This window comes from Carassius auratus, chromosome 23 (genome assembly GCF_003368295.1).
Source record: "Carassius auratus strain Wakin chromosome 23, ASM336829v1, whole genome shotgun sequence".
NCBI lineage: Eukaryota > Metazoa > Chordata > Actinopteri > Cypriniformes > Cyprinidae > Carassius > Carassius auratus.
The window spans coordinates 10,952,672-10,970,993 of record NC_039265.1 but is presented as its reverse complement, the minus strand read 5'-3'; the positions used below and the strand labels follow the sequence as shown (position 1 = coordinate 10,970,993).

Below are 18,322 nucleotides of genomic sequence, written 5' to 3'. Positions count from 1 at the left end.
GAACTTACTCCTGGATGTGATTTTGGAAACAACATACCTCAAGTAAGCAAGGTTTGGGTTAACAGCTGGTATGTTAACCAACAGTTCAGGGTTTAACAGATGGTAAGTTAAAGGTATACTCCACCCCAAAATGAAAATTTTGTCATTTAGTCATTAACTTACCCCCATGTCGTTCCAAGCTTAGTTAGTCTACAAAACACAATTTAAGATATTTTGGATGAAAACCGGGAGGCTTGTAACTGTCCCATAAACTGCCAAGTAAATTACACTGTTAAGGTCCAGAAAAGTATGAAAGACGTCATCATATTAGTCCATCTGCATTAGTCTCCATCTTGGAGAATATGAGTTTAAGGCAGGCAGCTTACGCTATTTAGCAAAAACAGCACTTTATTCGAAAAATGTTCTATGCGATATTCCAGTTTTGCGCATATGTTTAATTCAAATCTTTGGATGGAAACATATGGCCTAGCTATTGTTTATACTCAAACAGCAACATTATATACTACTTAAAAAAATCTGTCAACCACCCCTTTAAAACATGTGGACAATTCAGTTAATTGAATGTTGTTAAACTGAATGTACAAAGCAAACTGTTAGCTGAAAAAAAAAAAACACTGGAAAAAGAATGAGTGATTTATCTGTCAATCAGATGAGGTGAAGGTTGCATTCGTTACTACAGCAACAGAAATATCATTGGTCCAATTCATTTTTTATATTAATATAAAATGATGTAAAGCCTCATTAAAACACCCAGTACTCTGAGGCTAACATAAAAAGATCTTTATTAATTTGGAGAATGCTGGCTACCATAGTTAATAATACCATTACTTATATTGGCTACAATAGCAATGGATGACTTGAAATTGTGCTAAAAAGACGGTCATGAATGTTAAACAATATTGACAACGCCATTGTCTGCTGTTATGCCCCACCAATGTTAAAATCATACCTACAGACAGGGTTTGACAAGAACACCAACCCACCAAATGCGGGTGGATTTTGCTCGTGGCGGGTAACACAGTGACTCCAACTAGCCACTTTGGCTGGTTGAATAATTGTAGTGTTTTTAAAAGGCATCTGAAATAAGCCATATTGTAGTGTGACACTACGACTCCCATGAGTAGCCTATTACCTGCACACTGGTGATGCGAGGGTCAGGGTTTTTTCCAACCCGCGGATCCTGCTTTTATGAAAATAATTTGCCCGCACCGCAAATAAAGTAAAATTTCCTTACCCGACCCGCAGGTTATGAGGCAACCTTTTATAATTCAGCTATCGAACTGCCCAGCTATTTCATTTCAGCACCGCATTTCAGACATGCGCGCCGAATGAGGATTAGCGCGTGTAGCCAATGAAGTCCACAAACAGACGTACATCGTCTGCAGATATAAGGTATTTCATTGCACTTTAACAAGTAATCTGAATGGCCTATATACTGTATGTGCAATATTTTAAACGAGCCCTCGCTAACTGAGTTTAATGCCACAGTTATGTTAGAATGCCTCCCACTCATGTTTCTGTAGCGGTGCGTCGAGTTTGTCATGAAGTGCACAGTCCGGAGTGCTGTATGACTGATGCATCAGTTCAATTCACCTTTATTCCAAATGACTTACCTGTTTTGAATTGCTTACGTTATATTTAATGTGTTTGTTTATGCCCCATACTGGAGTTAAACTGTTGGACTTCAAATCTACTATTGATTTTCACCGTTATGCTATGACTAGAACAAAGAGAATTTGGAAAATCAAAAAAGTTAATGTCAAGCCCTGCCTACAGTGTACAGTAGTGAAGTGTGAAAGTGCCATACAGCCAAGTATGGTGACCCATACTCAGAATTCGTGCTCTGCTTTTAACCCATTCAAAGTGCACACACACAGCAATGAACACACACACACACTGTGAAAACACACCCGGAGCAGTGGGAGCAGTTGGGGTTCAGTGCCTTGCTCAAGGGCACCTAAGTCGTGGTATTGAAGGTGGAGAGAGCACTGTACATACACTCCCCCCACCCACAATTCCGTCCGGCCTGAGACTCAAAGTCACAACCCTTCGATTAAAAGTCTGACTGACTGTAGCTGTCTTATAACAGAAAGAGGAACTGAATCTTCTGTCAGTATAAATTTGAACAATTTAAACTTATCTTCCACTTCTCTGATCAGCTGTCAACTAGACAAGAAGAAAGAACTTAAAAAATTTGTGGGGGTTTTATATATTTCATATCAGACGGGTTTGATCCCATTTAGTTAGAGATGAGACAGTTTATTGTCTTGTAAACCATCCCTGAAAGAAGCAGGTAAGAACTAAATATTTAGTCAACTAATTTAGTATATTCACACAGTAATAAATGTAGATACATTGATTAATAACTGATAATTAATTACTGATTAACTAACATTTTTCTTTTTTTGTCTAAATAAAAAGGCAGATTTGTTCTGGAGCATATTCTAAACAGAAAATGTTGAAAGGGAACAAAGAACCGACTCTGATCTGGTAGTTTCCAACTGCAGACAACATGACTGATGAGAATACAACATACGACTATGTCACAGAATATGATGACCAACTGTGTCGCAAAGAGCAGATGGTAAAAATTGGATCCATTATTATTCCAATTTTTTTCACAGCAGTGGTTGTATTGAGCTGCATTGGTAACATCCTCGTTTTGATAATCCTTGCACTCTATGAGAGCATCAAACCCCTGACCAATTTCTTCATCCTCAATTTAGCCGTGTCAGATCTGCTGTTCACTATTGGACTTCCATTCTGGGCCTCGTACTATGTCCGGGGTTGGACATTTGGAGATGCTGGCTGTAAAGCTGTGAAGTTCTTCTTCTATTTGGGCTTTTACAGCAGCGTGTTGTTCTTGACTCTAATGACCGTTCAGCGTTACATGGCAGTGGTTCATCCTCTGTCCGACTGGGAGAGATCCAGAGGCCTTTCTTTATCTCCTTATATCGTTTGGATCCTGAGTTTAACGGTTGCACTGCTCGGTTCACTTCAAAGTGAAGTCATGATAGAATCTGGCAGCCTATACTGTGAATATGGCAGCATTGAATGGAAAACCAGCATTGCTTATTTTCAAAATGTTTTTTTCTTCATTGGATTTGTAATCATGGGTTACTGCTATGGCAGAATGCTTCGGACGATCTCAAAATCACGGACTAAGAAGAAACACAAGACTGTTAGACTAATATTCTCCATCGCAATGGTGTTTTTTATCGGTTGGGCTCCATATAACATAGTCGTGTTCCTAAGATCTTTGGCCATCCCTCCATTGACAGACTGTGAAGTAAGCAAAAGACTTGACTACGCATATTATGCTTGCCGAATGATAGCCTTCTCCCACTGTTGCTTGAACCCTGTGTTTTATGTTTTTGTTGGCGTAAAATTCAGGAATCATCTAAAAATGATTCTGCAGAAGCTCATTCAAAAAAAAAAAAAACTCCAAGCCACAGAGGGAAAAATGCAGTCGCAGGGTTCAATTTACTGAGAGAAAACTCAAGTACTTTTACCAATTGCAGCGAACCAACTTATTTGGAGTGTTAAAATACTGTTTGAATGATGTACATAGAGATGCTGTTGTAATTTTTTTATTATTATTATTGTTAATATGCTGGAATTGATTATTACAACCTGATCTGCTTGATTAAAATTCAAATAAAGTGCCATTTTGCAGGAGAATTCCCTGCTTTATCAAGCATTCAGTTGTAAATTATAATCAGTTTTCTTATTTTTGTGGTTAAAGTTCTCATTTTTTTCTATGTAAAAATAGCTTAAAGTAAGTAATGGAAGAACCAACAAATGTGTAGTCATTAATGAAGAAACAATTTCTACACTAAACTAAATTAAATCGATTTACCTTCTTGCATGTACTACCAGTGTTGGGCAAGTTACTTTTAAAAAGTAATTAGTTACAGTTACTAGTTACTTCTTCCAAAAAGTAACTAAATTAGTAACTCAGTTACAAATTTTTAAAGTAACTAGTTACTTAAGAAAGTAACTATTGCGTTACTTTCAAGTAAAATTAAATTTTAAATGCTCAAACGTGACCCCACCTCTACCCCTCTTTAAAGGAACTTAAAATACATGTGCATGTTCAATTATTTATGATAAATCTGAATATTATAATGAAATGGACACTTAATACAATACATTATTAACAGAAACATGAAACATTGTACACACATCTAAAAAAAAAAGTTGCTGTGGGACAAAGTGAGACTAGCCTCCAATCAAATGGCATGTATGTAGATATTATGTTTATATAGTGGATCAATGCAAATAACAAGATAGATTTTTGGGAACTTTTGATATTTCCTTTTATTGTTTCTTTAATTTCTTGAAGGAAAAAGTAATGTATATACTTCTATTTAGAGAAGGCTACTTTTGGATTATTTGGGCTCGTCGCCATACCTGTCTCTCGTTGACTGACTGGCTTGTGTTGTTCGTTGTGTGTCCTGTCCTGTCCGATGATGGGTCGTTCGCGAATGAGCGTTAGTGATGATGGATCGAGTCGTTCGCGAATGAGCTTTTGATGAGTCGTTCGCGATTCGCGAATGAGCCGACTCTAAGAGCCGGCTTTTTTAGTTGAACTTCGGGAGCTGGCTCGCATATCTGAAGAGCCAACTCTATTTTTTCAAATTTAGCCTATAGAAATTAAATAATTATGAAATAAAAATTGAAATATTATAGTCAAAGTCATTTAAAGAGCCGTTTGTGAGCCAAAGAGCCGGCTCTTTTCAGTGAGCTGAGTCAAAAGAGCCGAATTCCCATCACTACTATGCGTGCTTTCGAAAACCCGCCCAACTCTACCTCTGATTGGCTTACAATGAAATTTTACTCTACCTCAGCCAATCGTCAGCATTTATGCGCTTGTCTCGTGCTCTGCCCACTAACCAAGGAAGAACAGTAGAGATCTAGTTGGTCTGATGAATAAAAAAAAAACAGCTTCATCATCAGTTATAGTAACGCGCCGCATTTTTTGGCAGTAACGGTAACGGCGTAATTAAGATGAGAAGAGTAATCAATTAGATTACTCGTTACTGGAAAAAGTAATGCCGTTAGTAACGCCGTTATTTATAACGCCGTTATTCCCATCACTGTGTACTACTGTATGACTTTCATGTTTATGTCACTGCCTGTACGGTTTGTTAAATGGATAATGCAGAGTAGATAAACTGCATGAGCATGAAGTATGAGTCCAGTTATAAACCATCTGCTATTACGCACTCTTAAAAATAAAGGTTTATTGGCATCTGTAGTAGTGAACAACCTTTAGTATCCATTGAATCTTTTCATTAAAGAAAAGATTCTTTCGAATGATAAAAATATAGATTATACAAATATTCTTCAAACTAGGAAGGAATTGTTCACTTATTAACGGTTCTTTGGAGAACCAAAAATGGTTCTTCAATGACATTGCTGCAAAAAAAAAAAAAAAATTTAGATTTTTAAGAGTGTGGTCAGTTTTGTGGTTAAAAATGACTATTAACATTTGTTTTACATCAAAATGGTTGTTTATGATACCAGATATGGTTCTTCAGTTTGTAAAAATAGCAGAACCTTTTTTGGGTGTTAAATAATAAATTTTTATAAGGTTCCGTTCCATAAAGAACCATGCTTTGAGAGTGTTGTATAGAAATGGTGCTATGAAGAATATTTAAGTCTGTCATGTATTTTAGTGTAATTGAGTGCCAGTTTCTTTCTGCAGATGATGAGGTTGTGTGGAGTGACATCATCTGAAAAATATGTCTTTGTGTGTAATCATTGGATAACTTTGATGTTTTGTGTCACTGGGCATACAGAAACCCAAGAAATAGCTAACATAAAATTGAGTATTAATATCTGTCATTTACTCACTTAGTGGAGAAGAAGAGAGAAGTATCACTGACTGAATGGAGTTGATCACACTTACTGTACATTTTCTGTTTAACAAAATAAAAAGAGACATGACTGATATTTGATACCAGTTACAAGTTGACATTTGTAGTCTGTCTAGCTCTAGCTGGATGGTTGAGCTCCAGAAAATCAATAATGAGGTGGTTTTGAAATAATTTTTGACAGTTACAGATTTAAAAAGCCAAAAGGCATGGAAAAGAACCCTACAGTCTAACGCACACAAAATCATGGCTCTTCAGGACAATATGGTTCTAAATAGAACTGTTACTAAGTGTAAAGAACCTCTTTTTAGAGTGTATTTATCAGTGGAATAATTACCCTTCTCAACTTACAGCAGGGTAAATCAACAGTCAGAAATGAATTCGCATCCACAGAATCACATATTAGGCACCAAAGCTATGCAAGTTTTACATCCAATCAGGTTTATATCCTCAGAAATTCTGCCTCAAGTTACTGAAGATGCTCTTTCTGTTTTCCAGCAAAGGAATTAGTGGGAAACACAAGTGTAAAATGTAAAATAAACCATACTGTCTATAAATCTGAATGAACAATGTTTAACTTTGTGATGACTTATCTAAAATGGAAAAAAAATTGTTAAATGTTTCCTTCTGTTTCTTGTCATTATTTCTGACATTTGCAAAAAAAGTGTTCTTCTTTTTTTGTCCTTAAGTTCTCAGTTTTGCATATAAAAGTATAACTGAAAGTACGTAATGAACCCCACTAACAAATGCTTAGTCATTACTGCAGAGAAGAACAGACACATTTGACAGTCTTTGGGTCTTTTGCTCATGAGGAAGCAGGTGATTTTTCTATGGTATAGCGCAGTTTTTATTTTTTGCATATTTGTCACACTTAAAAGATTTGGATCATCAAACCTAATTTAATATTACACAAAAATAATGCAAGTAAATACAAAATGGAGTTTTTATATGATGATTTAATTTATTAAGGAATAAAAGCTGTCCAAATCTACCTGGCCCTACATGTAAAATTAATTGCCCCCTCTGGTTAAATCATGTAAGGACTGTGATTAACCACATTATTTTAGAAAGCTGAGTTAATTTTCACTAGCCACACACAGGCATGATTACTGACCTGTTAAATCAAGAAATCACTTAAATAAAACCTGTCTGATAAAGTGAAGCATGCTTAAAGAGCAACACATCATGCCACCATCTAATTAGAAATATAGTTGACATGTATCAGTCTGGAAAGGGTTATAAAGTCATTTCTAAGGCTTTGGGGCTCCAGTGAACCACGGTCAAAGCCATTATCTACAAACAGAGAAAACTTGGAACAGTGGTGAACCTTCCCAGGTGAGGCTGGCCAACCAAAATTACTCCAAGAGTGCAACGATTACTCATCCAGGAGGTATGAAAGAACCCACATCTAAAGAACTGCAGGCCTCACTCGCCTCAATTAAGTTCAGTGTTCATGATTCAACAATAAGAAAGAGAATGGGCCAAAACAGCATCCATGGGAGAGGTCCAAGACAAAATTGAGACATAAGTTGAACTTTTTGGAAGGTGTGTGTCCCGTTAACATCTGATGTAAAACCAACACAGGATTTCATAATCAGAAGATCATGCCAGAAGTCAAACATGGTGATGGTAGTGTGATGGTCTTAGGCTGCTTTGCAGCTTCAGGATCTGGACGACTTGCCATAATTAATGGAACTATGAATTCTGCTCTAATAGTTAGAATGTCCGGCCGTTAGTTTGTGACCTCAAGCTCAAGCGCACTTGGGTTATGCAGCAGGATAATGAGCCCAAACACAGCAGCTACTCCACCTCTGAATGGCTCAAGAAAAACTATATTAAGGTTTGGAGTGACCAAATCAAAGTCCGGACTTAAATCTGATTTAGATGCTCTGGCATGACCTTAAACAGTCCATTTATGCTATAAAAACCCTCCAATGTGGCTGAATTAAAACAATTCTACAAAATAGAGTGGGCCAAAATTCCTCAGGGATGTGAAAGACTCATTGCCAGTTATCAGAAACGCTTGATTGCAGATGTTGCTGCCAAGGGTGGCACAACCAAGTATTAGATTTTAGGGGGCAATTACTTTTTCACGTAGTGCTAGGCAGGTTCGGACAGCTTTTTGCCCTTAATAAATGAAATCATTATTTTATAACTGAATTTTATTTTTACTCGAGTTATCTTTGTGTTATTAAAAAAATTGTTTAATGATCTGAATCTTTTAAATGTGACGTTAAAAAAATAAAAAATAAACTTTTTCACAGCACTGTATTTGTTGACTAGTCTGACGTTACAAAATTTTCTAAGCAGAGCACTTGGTGTAAAGATCTCAAAGCCACTTCAGCTTCCTCTGTGCATGAGAAATGACGATTTAGAGTTTGAGGTTTGAGGTCACATTTATTTGCTTCCCCATCATATAAACATCACTCAGAAATCACAAAAACAATAATGCTGTTTTTTTTTTTGATTCATTGATTGGGTACGTTTTTACAACTTGCAGTTACTAATAGTTGATCTATTAACGGTTCCTGAAATTCCAGTTCATTTTATACTAGAGATTGTGGTTGTCTGCAGTGATCAGTTAATGAGCTGTTCTGATCATCACTGTACTCTGTAAGATTTAAGTTAATTCAGGTAAGTCATTTCATTTGAATATGTTATTCAAGTTACATTCATTGCTATAACTTATTTTCTCCTCTGATGAAAAGACAGAGATTTTATTAATCTCTTTCCATAAACATCCTCTATACTTTTACAAATTATTTTTAGAAGTAAAAACTGTTTTACAAGAAAATTTGATTTTTGCTTTTCTACCAAAAAAAAAAAAAAACATTTTTAATTTAGTTTGGAACTTGATGTTTCTTCTGAGGAAAATATATAGATTTTTTTTTTCTATATACACTGCAAAAAAATACCAAGATTGTATTTCTGCATACAAATGTAATGTTTTATTTGTTGTCCTACTTGCCATTTCTTTGTAATTATTTCAGAAAATTACAAGCATTTTAAAGCTGTGTTTTTTCTGTGTTCAAAGAGCAAAGAATTAAACCAGAACAAATCAAAACATGACTGATGAGAACACAACATACGACTATGTCACAGAATATGAAGCCCTGTTGTGTCGCAAAGAGGTTGGGGTGAAAGACGCATCTATTCCACTCCTTTTCATTTCAGTGGTTGTGTTGAGCTGCATCCGTGACATCCTTTTTCTGGTTTTCCTTGCACTCCATGAGAACCTTAGATCCCTGACCAGTGTTTTTTTCCTCAATTTAGCTGTGTCAAATCTGCTGTTCACGTTTGGACTTCTGTTTCATGTCTCATACTACTGGGGTTGGACATTTGGAGAGGCTTACTGTAAAGCTGAGAAGCTCCTCTTCTATTTGGGCTTTTACAGCAGCGTGTTGTTCTTGACTCTAATGACAGTTCAGCGTTACATGGCAGTGGTTCATTCTCTGACCGACTGGGAGAGATGCAGAGGCCTTTTAATCTCTCCTTTTATCGTTTGGATTCTGAGTTTAACGGTTGCACTGCTCGGTTCACTTCAAAGTGAAGTCATGATAGAATCTGGCAGCCTATACTGTGAATATGGCAGCATTGAATGGAAAACCGGCATTGCTTATTTTCAAAATGCTTTTTTCTTCATTGCATTTGTGATAATAGGTTACTGCTATGGCAGAATGCATCAGACGATCACAAAATCACGGACTAATAACAGACACAAGACTGTTAGACTAATATTTTTTATTGTGCTGGTGTTTTTTATCGGTTGGGCTCCATATAACATTGTCATGTTCTTAAAATCTTTGACCTTCTCTCCATTCACAGACTGTGAAGTAAGCATAAGACTGGACCATGCCAAATATTATGCATGCCGAATTTTAGCTGTTACACAGTGTTTTGTGCACACTGTTGTGTTTTTAGTTTTTGCAGATGGAAGGTTCCGCAATAGTTTATGAGCAATTCCAAGGAAGTTTTGTGTAAACATTTAAAAGGATAGTTCTTCCAAAAATGAAAATTCTGTCATTACTTGTTCTAAACCCGTACAACCTCATTTTCACAGCACAAATTAAGATATTTTTGATGCATTCTGAGCGCTCTCTGACCCTCTCATAGACAGCAAATTACAATGGTCAAGGTCCAGAAACATAGCAAAGAGATCGGTAAAATTACCCATGTGACATCAGGGGTTCAACTGTAATTTTACAAGCTATAGGAGAATACTTTTTGTATGCAAAGAAAACAAAAATAACTCAAAGGAGATGGATTGTTGTATAAAGTTATTTTTATTTTCTTTGCATACAAAAAGTAATAATGCTGTCTCTAAATCTGAATGAGCTAAATATTTAGCTAACATATAACTTGACTGATACCTTAAAAATTATTTCAAAGTTGCAAATGAAACAAAGATTAGTACAAATACTATTTCAATCTTCTGTTTGGAATTTTACTCACTAAATACTTTCCATTTCTTTGAAATTGTGAAATTCACCAATTGTTTCCTAGATTTCTGTCTGATAAATCCTACTAAATTTTTCCCAGTATAATACAATTAATGTTAAGGCCTCAGATCAAATTTGATGTAAAAAAAAATTGCTAATAAAACTGACATCCAAAACTTGACATGAGGCTGATTTGATGTAAATTGAACATCAAACATATTGCCTAAATATTTCAGTGTGGGATTAACTTCCTATTTTCACCCAATTACCACTAGAAGACTTTGCTGTTAAATATGAATTTAAAATGTTGTTACAAAATCTTGATCAGATCTTCACTAAAATTTGACATCAAATTGATTTCAAAGTACCTGCTGGGAATAGCAATTGTGGCTGCAACCCAAATAGCTATGACTTTTGATTGCAAAATTAGTTTTCTTGAAAAATGTAATTACATATAACTCTTATGAAGCTAGAAGACACATAATGTATGACATTCCTTGGGTCTTGCTGTTGAGAAAGCAAGTACTTTCTTGTTGTATTTGTTGCTTCGTCTGTCATAAAAAATGGTTTAAGCAGAGTATTTACTTCTATAGAACACAAAACCACTTCAGCTTCCTCTGAACATGTGAAATAAAATATTTAGAGTCTGAGGTTTGAGGGGGATGTACTTACCCAACAAAGACAGATTTACAAATAACCTGCCTGATTTATCTCAACTGCTATGTGTACCCAAAAATACACATGAACTACACAAAATAAGTGGCAACATGGGCACTATTTTCTGTAATACATTAGAAGCCATGCCCCCATCAAATTAAAAAGGTTAGAGAAAAACGTACTGTGCCATGGCATAACAATAATACTCACTCTCTCAAGAAAGAAACTTGTAGTCTTGAACGCAAATGGAGAAAAATTCTAAAGTTTTTAGAACTGTGTGGACAAAACAACATGTCCTGCTATAAACAGCTCTAAAAACTGACATGGCAGAGCATATCCACAAACTCATTGAAAGTAACCAAAACAATCCAAGGTTTTTATTTAGCACAGTGGCTAAATAAACAAATTACCAGACGCCACCTGATTCAAATATTCCATCAACATTTAATAGTAATGACTTTATGAATTCTTCTGATAAAATAGATAAGATCAGAAATACAATAACAAATGAAGATTATACAGCGTCTAACACTTCAGTTTCATCCATCGCACCCAAAGAGTGAAAGTGCCATACAGCCAAGTATGGTGACCCATACTCAGAATTCGTGCTCTGCTTTTAACCCAAGTGTACACACACAGCAGTGAACACGCACGCACGTACACACACGTACACACACACACACACACACACACACACACACACACACACACAGCAGTGGGCAGCCATTTATGCTGCGGCGCCTGGGGTTCAGTGTCTTGCTCAAGGTCACCTCAGTCGTGGTATTGAAGGTGGCGAGAGCACTGTACATGCACTCCCCCCAACCTACAATTCCTGCCAGCCCGAGACTTGAACTCACAACCCTCCGATTCTAAGTCCAACTCTCTAACCATTAGGCCTTAAATAAAATAACCATAAATAAACTTCTAAACCAACAACATGTTTAGCTTTTATCCAAAGCAACTTACAATTGCTATATATGTCAGAGGTCGCACGCCTCTGGAGCAACTAGGGGTTAAGCGTCTTGCTCAGGGACACATTGGTGTCTCACAGTGGATTCTATCCGGGGTCTCTCACACAAAGGCATGTGTCTTATTCACTGCGCCAACACCACCCCATCATTATTATTAGATCCTGTACCCACTATACTGAAGGAGTTGTTACCTGTAGTAGAAGAACTGCTTCTCAATATCGTTATTTTTAGGTCACATCCCAAAACCATTCAAGCTGGCGGTTATTAAGCCTCTTATAAAGAAACCACAGCTAGATCCTAGTGAACTGGCAAATTATAGGCCTATTTCAAACTAAAATTTTGGAAAAGTTGTGTCTGCTTAATTATGTTTAATCCTGCAAAAAAATTATCGTATGTTGTTTCTAGTTGATTTTAATATACATCTTTGCTGCCCGGGGCGTCCTTTGGTTGCTGAGTTTTGTAATTACTTGGACTCGTTCTGCTTTTCTCAACATATAAATCAAGCAACTCATGTTCTTATAATGTCACATGGTTCCGTTGTAGTTGATGTTGTCATTGATGATGCTTCCTTCTCTGATCACAAACCCATTCTTTTTAAGGTTCCTGCTGTTATCTCTGCTACTGGTAATAAGCCTGCTGGTTTTTATTCTCGTTTTATAAGCTCAGTGACTGTTTCTCAGTTCAATGATGACTATCTAGCTAATGCTGTTGAAAAATCTATCTTGCATGCTGCAAAGGCATCCTATGGGTCTGATGATTTGATTTCTCCGTTTTACACAGTTTGTTCTAATATCTTAGATTCTATTGCTCCTTTTAAAGTTAAACAATCTAAGATAAAATCTTTTTATTGGTTGGATGACAATGCTCGCTCTCTTAGACAGGCGTGCCATAAAGCAGAGAGGAGATGGAAGACTGATCATCTTACTGTGTCTCTTGGGATTTTTAAAGATTGTCTGGTTAAGTTTCAGAGTGCTGCTAAGTCAGCAAGATCGAAATATTTTTCAGAACTGATTACCGCGCACACTGTCATAGACCTAGGGTTTTATTATCCACAATAAATTCAGTTTTTAATCCGAAATCCCAGTTCTCTAGGGAGCCATTAGCAGGGCTCTGTGAGAATTTTTTGGGATTTTTTGTTGACAAAGTGTGTGCCATTCACTTATTCGCTTTTACTTCACCGCTCTCAAACCTGTATTTGAACTCACCCTGTAGTCCATTTTTATTTTTCCCGTATGAAAACTAAGGGTGACAGAGCCTTTTCAGTCACTGCTCCCCGTCTGTGGAACCAACTGCCTCTAGACTGCCGCCTTGCATCTTCCATTACCATTTTTAAAACGTATCTTTTCTCCTTAGCATTTTAATTTCACTTCATTGCTGTTTTATTGTATTATCTTGTTTGTTCTTTTCGGTGTTTCCTCTTACTTCAAATTTTATTTTACATTGTTCAGCACTTTGGATAGCTTTGCTATATTTAATGTGCTATATAAATAAAATTTACTTACTATTTCAGTATATAAAAATATTTAAAAAGTTCTAAACCCTAAGTAAATGGGATCCTGCGTAATCTTACTTTGCATTTCACACTGTTCATACTTTGCTTAGGGTTAACAATTAATCCTGGTCATTCATAGTCTGACGTGTCACACTGTACATTCATAAACCCTGGGCTGTTGTTATTATTTGCATTGAATATCATTGTCAACTGTGATGACAAGATAAACACAAAACCACATTTGGTTTTTGACAATTGAAAATGGGTAGGGATACTAAATTTGGACTAGGAGCTGCCTTGAGATAATATCTATGGGATTAAACCATGCAGGGCCTTAAAAAAGAATTTTTCAAAAGAAAAGTTCTTGGGAACTTCAATCATAGATAAATTAAATACTTCTTGAGTTACACATTTTATGATACTCAGGTATATCCTATAAAATTGTTTTGACAGAGAGAAACAAAATACATTTCTAGTTTCAGCATTACTTATTCCTCAGACATTTTGCTTTAAATAGAATCAGCTGCATGTAAAGTGACATTTGGTTTTCAAGCACTGAAAAAAAGGTCATATCCAACAATCTGAAAATGGAGCCTCATTGAGTTGCTCATATCTCTGGGACTGAATGATGCAGGACCTTGAAAATTAAGATAGAATCCAAAATCATGTTGTGATATCTTTAATACTTATTGAGTTATATGCACAGAAACTTTGGAAAAGGACTCAGACAGGCATGTTTAATGCAATTAGGACCTTAAAAATTAATATAAAAGGAAAGTTTGTTGAGACTCAGTGTCTAAAAGGACATTACGATATCTTAAATACCTCTTGAGTTACAGGCATGCAAACTTTGGAGAAACTTTTGAAAAGTGTTGTTTCCCCAGTTTTGAATGGTCACCATTGGCACACTTTACAACAAAGATGGCTAAAGTCAACAGATTTTACTGATAGATCCACCAATCTCTTTGTAAAAATATCATTATGCTGCCATCTTTCTTAAGTAATTTTAACCCCCTGTAATTTGGCTCTGATTCTCTGAATCAAAATTACCATTCTGACCCCCCTCTAAAAAACAGTGATGCCAATGCCAAGTGTAAACACTTTTGGAGCACTTTTTAAACCCTTTTTATAAGGTTCCATAAAGAGCCATGCTTTAAAAGAATAATCTAGAACACTAACAGGGTTATAACGGATGTTTATGTCCATTATGTACTTTGGTGTAACATCAGTTTCGCTCTACAGAGGTCAAGGTTGTGGTGAGTGACAGCATCTGTCTGGGTAGAAATATACATTTGAGTGTAGAGTCACACGTTTAAGTAAATGCAATTATGTTTGCAAAAGCCAAAAGCAGCTACACTCAAAAAAATGATTTTTCAGTTTTGTTCACTTTACCTGAACAATTCATGTTGAATTAATGCCATTTTGGCTATTTTTCAGTTCAACATGATTGTGTCATGTTAAACTGACTTAAAACTGTCACTCATTAGTTTAACATAAAGTTTTCATTTTGAAAGAACGTTTCAATCAAGTACCTCAAAATAAGTTTTACACTTCCCATCATGCTTTGCACAGGACTGGATATGGGGAGAGAAAAAGTTGAAATAAAGTCTTATTTTATGCAGTTTTTAGTAAAATGTGATAATAAGGAGACTTTTTCATGTCTAATGCTCTATTATGTGGGCATTTTAAACAACTTTATATTGGTGTATTTTGTGTCGAGTTAGCATTGTGGTGAAGTGTGGAGCTTGTGGTTGGGTTGAGGACCTGCCAAGTCAGATAAAAATATAAAAATAGGAAAGTTGAGGCCCAATGGTTAGAATCGGATTGGCACTCGAAAAGTTGTGAGTTTGAGTCTTGGGCCGGCAAGAATTGTGGGTGGGGGGAGTGCATATACAGTTCAACTGCCACCCCGGGTGCCGCAGCATAAATGGCTGCCCACTGTTTCAGGTGTGTGCTCACAGTGTGTGTGTGTGTGTTCATTGCTCTGTGTGTGTGCACTTCGGATGGGTTAAATGCAGAGCACAAATTCTGAGTATGGGTCACCATACTTGGCTGAATGCCACGTCACTTGCACTTTTGTCACTTTCAATTACAACAATAAAGGTTTGAAAATGTAACATGTTTTGTCCATTTATTTAATAGAATTAAGAAAATGTAAGGTGCTTATATAAAGCAAGTAACAATAAGTTATTGAAAATGAGTAAAGTTTATGTATTATACAAGCTTAAATCACAGTTCATCAGTTTTCATAAAATGTATTTAATTCATTTACGTTAACTGAACGTGAAAAGGTGAAGCTTAAACAAATATTAACTTTTGCGTTGGATTTATGTGATTACATTGGATGGAAAATTGACATCTAATTGAATTAAATAAGTTTTAACTTTTGTGTTTAAATATTTTTTTGAGTGTAAATGGACAGTTCGCAAGCACTTCAGTGTTAAAACAAAAAGTGGGAAAAAGTAATAGGATAGTTTAAATGTTTTTGTGACTGAAAGGGAAAATTTGTTCACTAGCTTTTATCAAGTAAATGTGACTTAATTCCCCCCATTATAATAGCAAATGACGTAACAAACCAAATGACTATTACTTTTCATTAAAAAACTTGTTTTCTTGGAAAATTTGAGCTCATGTGGCTCTCTTATGAAGCTACACGATAACACACACACACACACATCATTTGGATCTTTTGCTCGTGAGAAAGCAGGTGTTTTTCTTATTTTATTGGTTGCCTCTTAGATCAGTTACGTCAAGTGTAAAGATCACAAAGCCACTTCAGCTTCCTTTCAGCATGTGAGATGAAAGGATTCCGAGTCTGAGGTTTGAGGGAGGATGTATGATATTTATCTATCATACAAACATCTCTCAGAAATCACCAGAACAATAACGCTGCCCTTTTGAGATTCACTAATATGGTACATTCATACAAACTGCAGTTAGCATAGTTGGTTGATCTAAAAAATATATTTCATTTTATACTAGAGATTGTGGTTGTCTGCCGTGATCAGTTAGTGAGTTATGATCATCATTGTGCTCTACAGGATCATCAAGAATTCAGGTAAGTCTTTTATATATTATAGCTAATACACATTTTCCCTAGATACAGTATTAATGTTTGCATAAGGATTGCATTGATGTCATAGGATTGTATTGAGTAGAAGTTTTAAGTAAAACAAAATCAACTGAACCATGTTTTAAAAGAAATCAGCATAACTTAACATTTCTTTGTAATTATTTCTAAACTTTACAAGAAAATTCTAATTAAAAGTACTTTATTTATGTACAAACAGCAAAGACCTGAACCTGGTCTGATCTGTTCTGGCCAGTTTGTGACTGCGGCACAACATGACTGAGGACATTTACAACTACACCGATTACTATGAAGACCAGTTGTGTCGCAAAGAGGAGGTGGTAAAGGTTGGATCTATTGTCATTCCATTCTTTTTCACAGCACTGGTTGTATTGAGCTGCATCGGCAACATCTTCGTTCTGGTTTTCATTGCACTCTGCAAAAAGTTCAGGTGCCTGACCAAAGTCTTCATCCTCAATTTAGCTGTGTCAGATCTGCTGTTCACTATTGGACTTCCATTCTGGGCCTCGTACTATGTCTGGGGTTGGACATTTGGAGATGCTGGCTGTAAAGCTGTGAAGTTTCTCTTCTATTTGGGCTTTTACAGCAGCGTGTTTTTCTTGACTCTAATGACCGTTCAGCGTTACATGGCAGTGGTTCATCCTCTGTCCGACTGGGAGAGATCCAGAGGCCTTTCTTTATCTCCTTATATCGTTTGGATCCTGAGTTTAACGGTTGCACTGCTCGGTTCACTTCAAAGTGAAGTCATGATAGAATCTGGCAGCCTATACTGTGAATATGGCAGCATTAAATGGAAAACCGGCATTGCTTATTTTCAAAATGCTTTTTTCTTCATTGGATTTGTGATCATGGGTTACTGCTGTGGCAGAATGCTTCGGACGATCTCAAAATCACGGACTAAGAAGAAACACAAGGTTAGACTAATATTTTTTATCGTGCTGGTGTTTTTTATCGGTTGGGCTCCATATAACATTGTCATGTTCTTAAAATCTTTGACAATCCATCCATTCACAGACTGTGAAGTAAGCATAAGACTTGACTATGCATATTATTCTTGTCGAATGTTAGCTTTCTCCCACTGTTGCATAAACCCAGTGATTTTTGTTTTTGCAGATGCAAAGTTTTTTAAGAATTTCAAGGAGGTTTTGTTTTGTGTAAAGTATGAATAAATATACATTTTTATTTTTGTTACAAACAATATAATAGGAACTTTTTTTTTAATAATTCATATTTTTGTGTGAATTATTAATTAAAAAATTTGTAAGATAACAATGAAGATTGAAGTATCTGTTTGCACATGGGGTCAACATATTAAACTAAATACAAAGAACACCTGAAAACAAAAATGTTCAGTGCTATATATCTGTTTAAAAGCATGTTCTAATTTGAATGCACAAGAGTAACAAGGCAATATTTCAAGGAAAATATGTTTTGAATGAAGTGTTGTAAACTTCTCGGATACTCCCACCTAAAATTACTGTAAAATAAACCATGACAACTGTTAGCGAAAATGCAGATTATGCAGTTTTGTTTTTATGCAGTGAAATATGTCAAATGTAACCATGACCGGAAGTTGACTGCTTTTCTTTCACGTGACAAAGTGTAAATTGTGGTCTGTGGAAGGAAGCACAGCATCATCATTGACCTATTTAAACAGGAAAATGGAAGATTTGAGAACATACCAAACTTATTTCTTGCATCTAATTTTTAGACAGGTAAATATTAGTATGTTTTTAGAATACATACTGAACATGAGATGCCAAGATCTTATCACTTTTATAAAAGCAACAACC

At 35.9% G+C, this 18,322-nt stretch overlaps 3 protein-coding genes across 3 annotated transcripts; all 3 read left to right on the top strand.

Moving 5' to 3' along the window:
* Window positions 1–2,146: 2,146 nt before the first annotated feature.
* Window positions 2,147–3,878, top strand: LOC113041291 (chemokine XC receptor 1-like). Its single transcript, XM_026199743.1, has 2 exons — window positions 2,147–2,293; window positions 2,422–3,878. Exon 2 carries the CDS (start codon window positions 2,513–2,515, stop codon window positions 3,488–3,490), a length of 978 nt encoding a protein of 325 aa, XP_026055528.1. The 5' UTR covers window positions 2,147–2,293; window positions 2,422–2,512; the 3' UTR covers window positions 3,491–3,878.
* Window positions 3,879–8,944: 5,066 nt separating this feature from the next.
* On the top strand, window positions 8,945–9,835 carry LOC113041751 (chemokine XC receptor 1-like). Its single transcript, XM_026200391.1, has one exon. It carries the CDS (start codon window positions 8,945–8,947, stop codon window positions 9,833–9,835), a length of 891 nt encoding a protein of 296 aa, XP_026056176.1.
* Window positions 9,836–16,202: 6,367 nt separating this feature from the next.
* On the top strand, window positions 16,203–18,308 carry LOC113041750 (chemokine XC receptor 1-like). The gene is made up of 2 exons (XM_026200390.1): window positions 16,203–16,496; window positions 16,729–18,308. The coding sequence occupies exon 2, from the start codon at window positions 16,784–16,786 to the stop codon at window positions 17,696–17,698; it is 915 nt and encodes a 304-aa protein (XP_026056175.1). The 5' UTR covers window positions 16,203–16,496; window positions 16,729–16,783; the 3' UTR covers window positions 17,699–18,308.
* The last annotated feature ends 14 nt before the right edge of the window (window positions 18,309–18,322 follow it).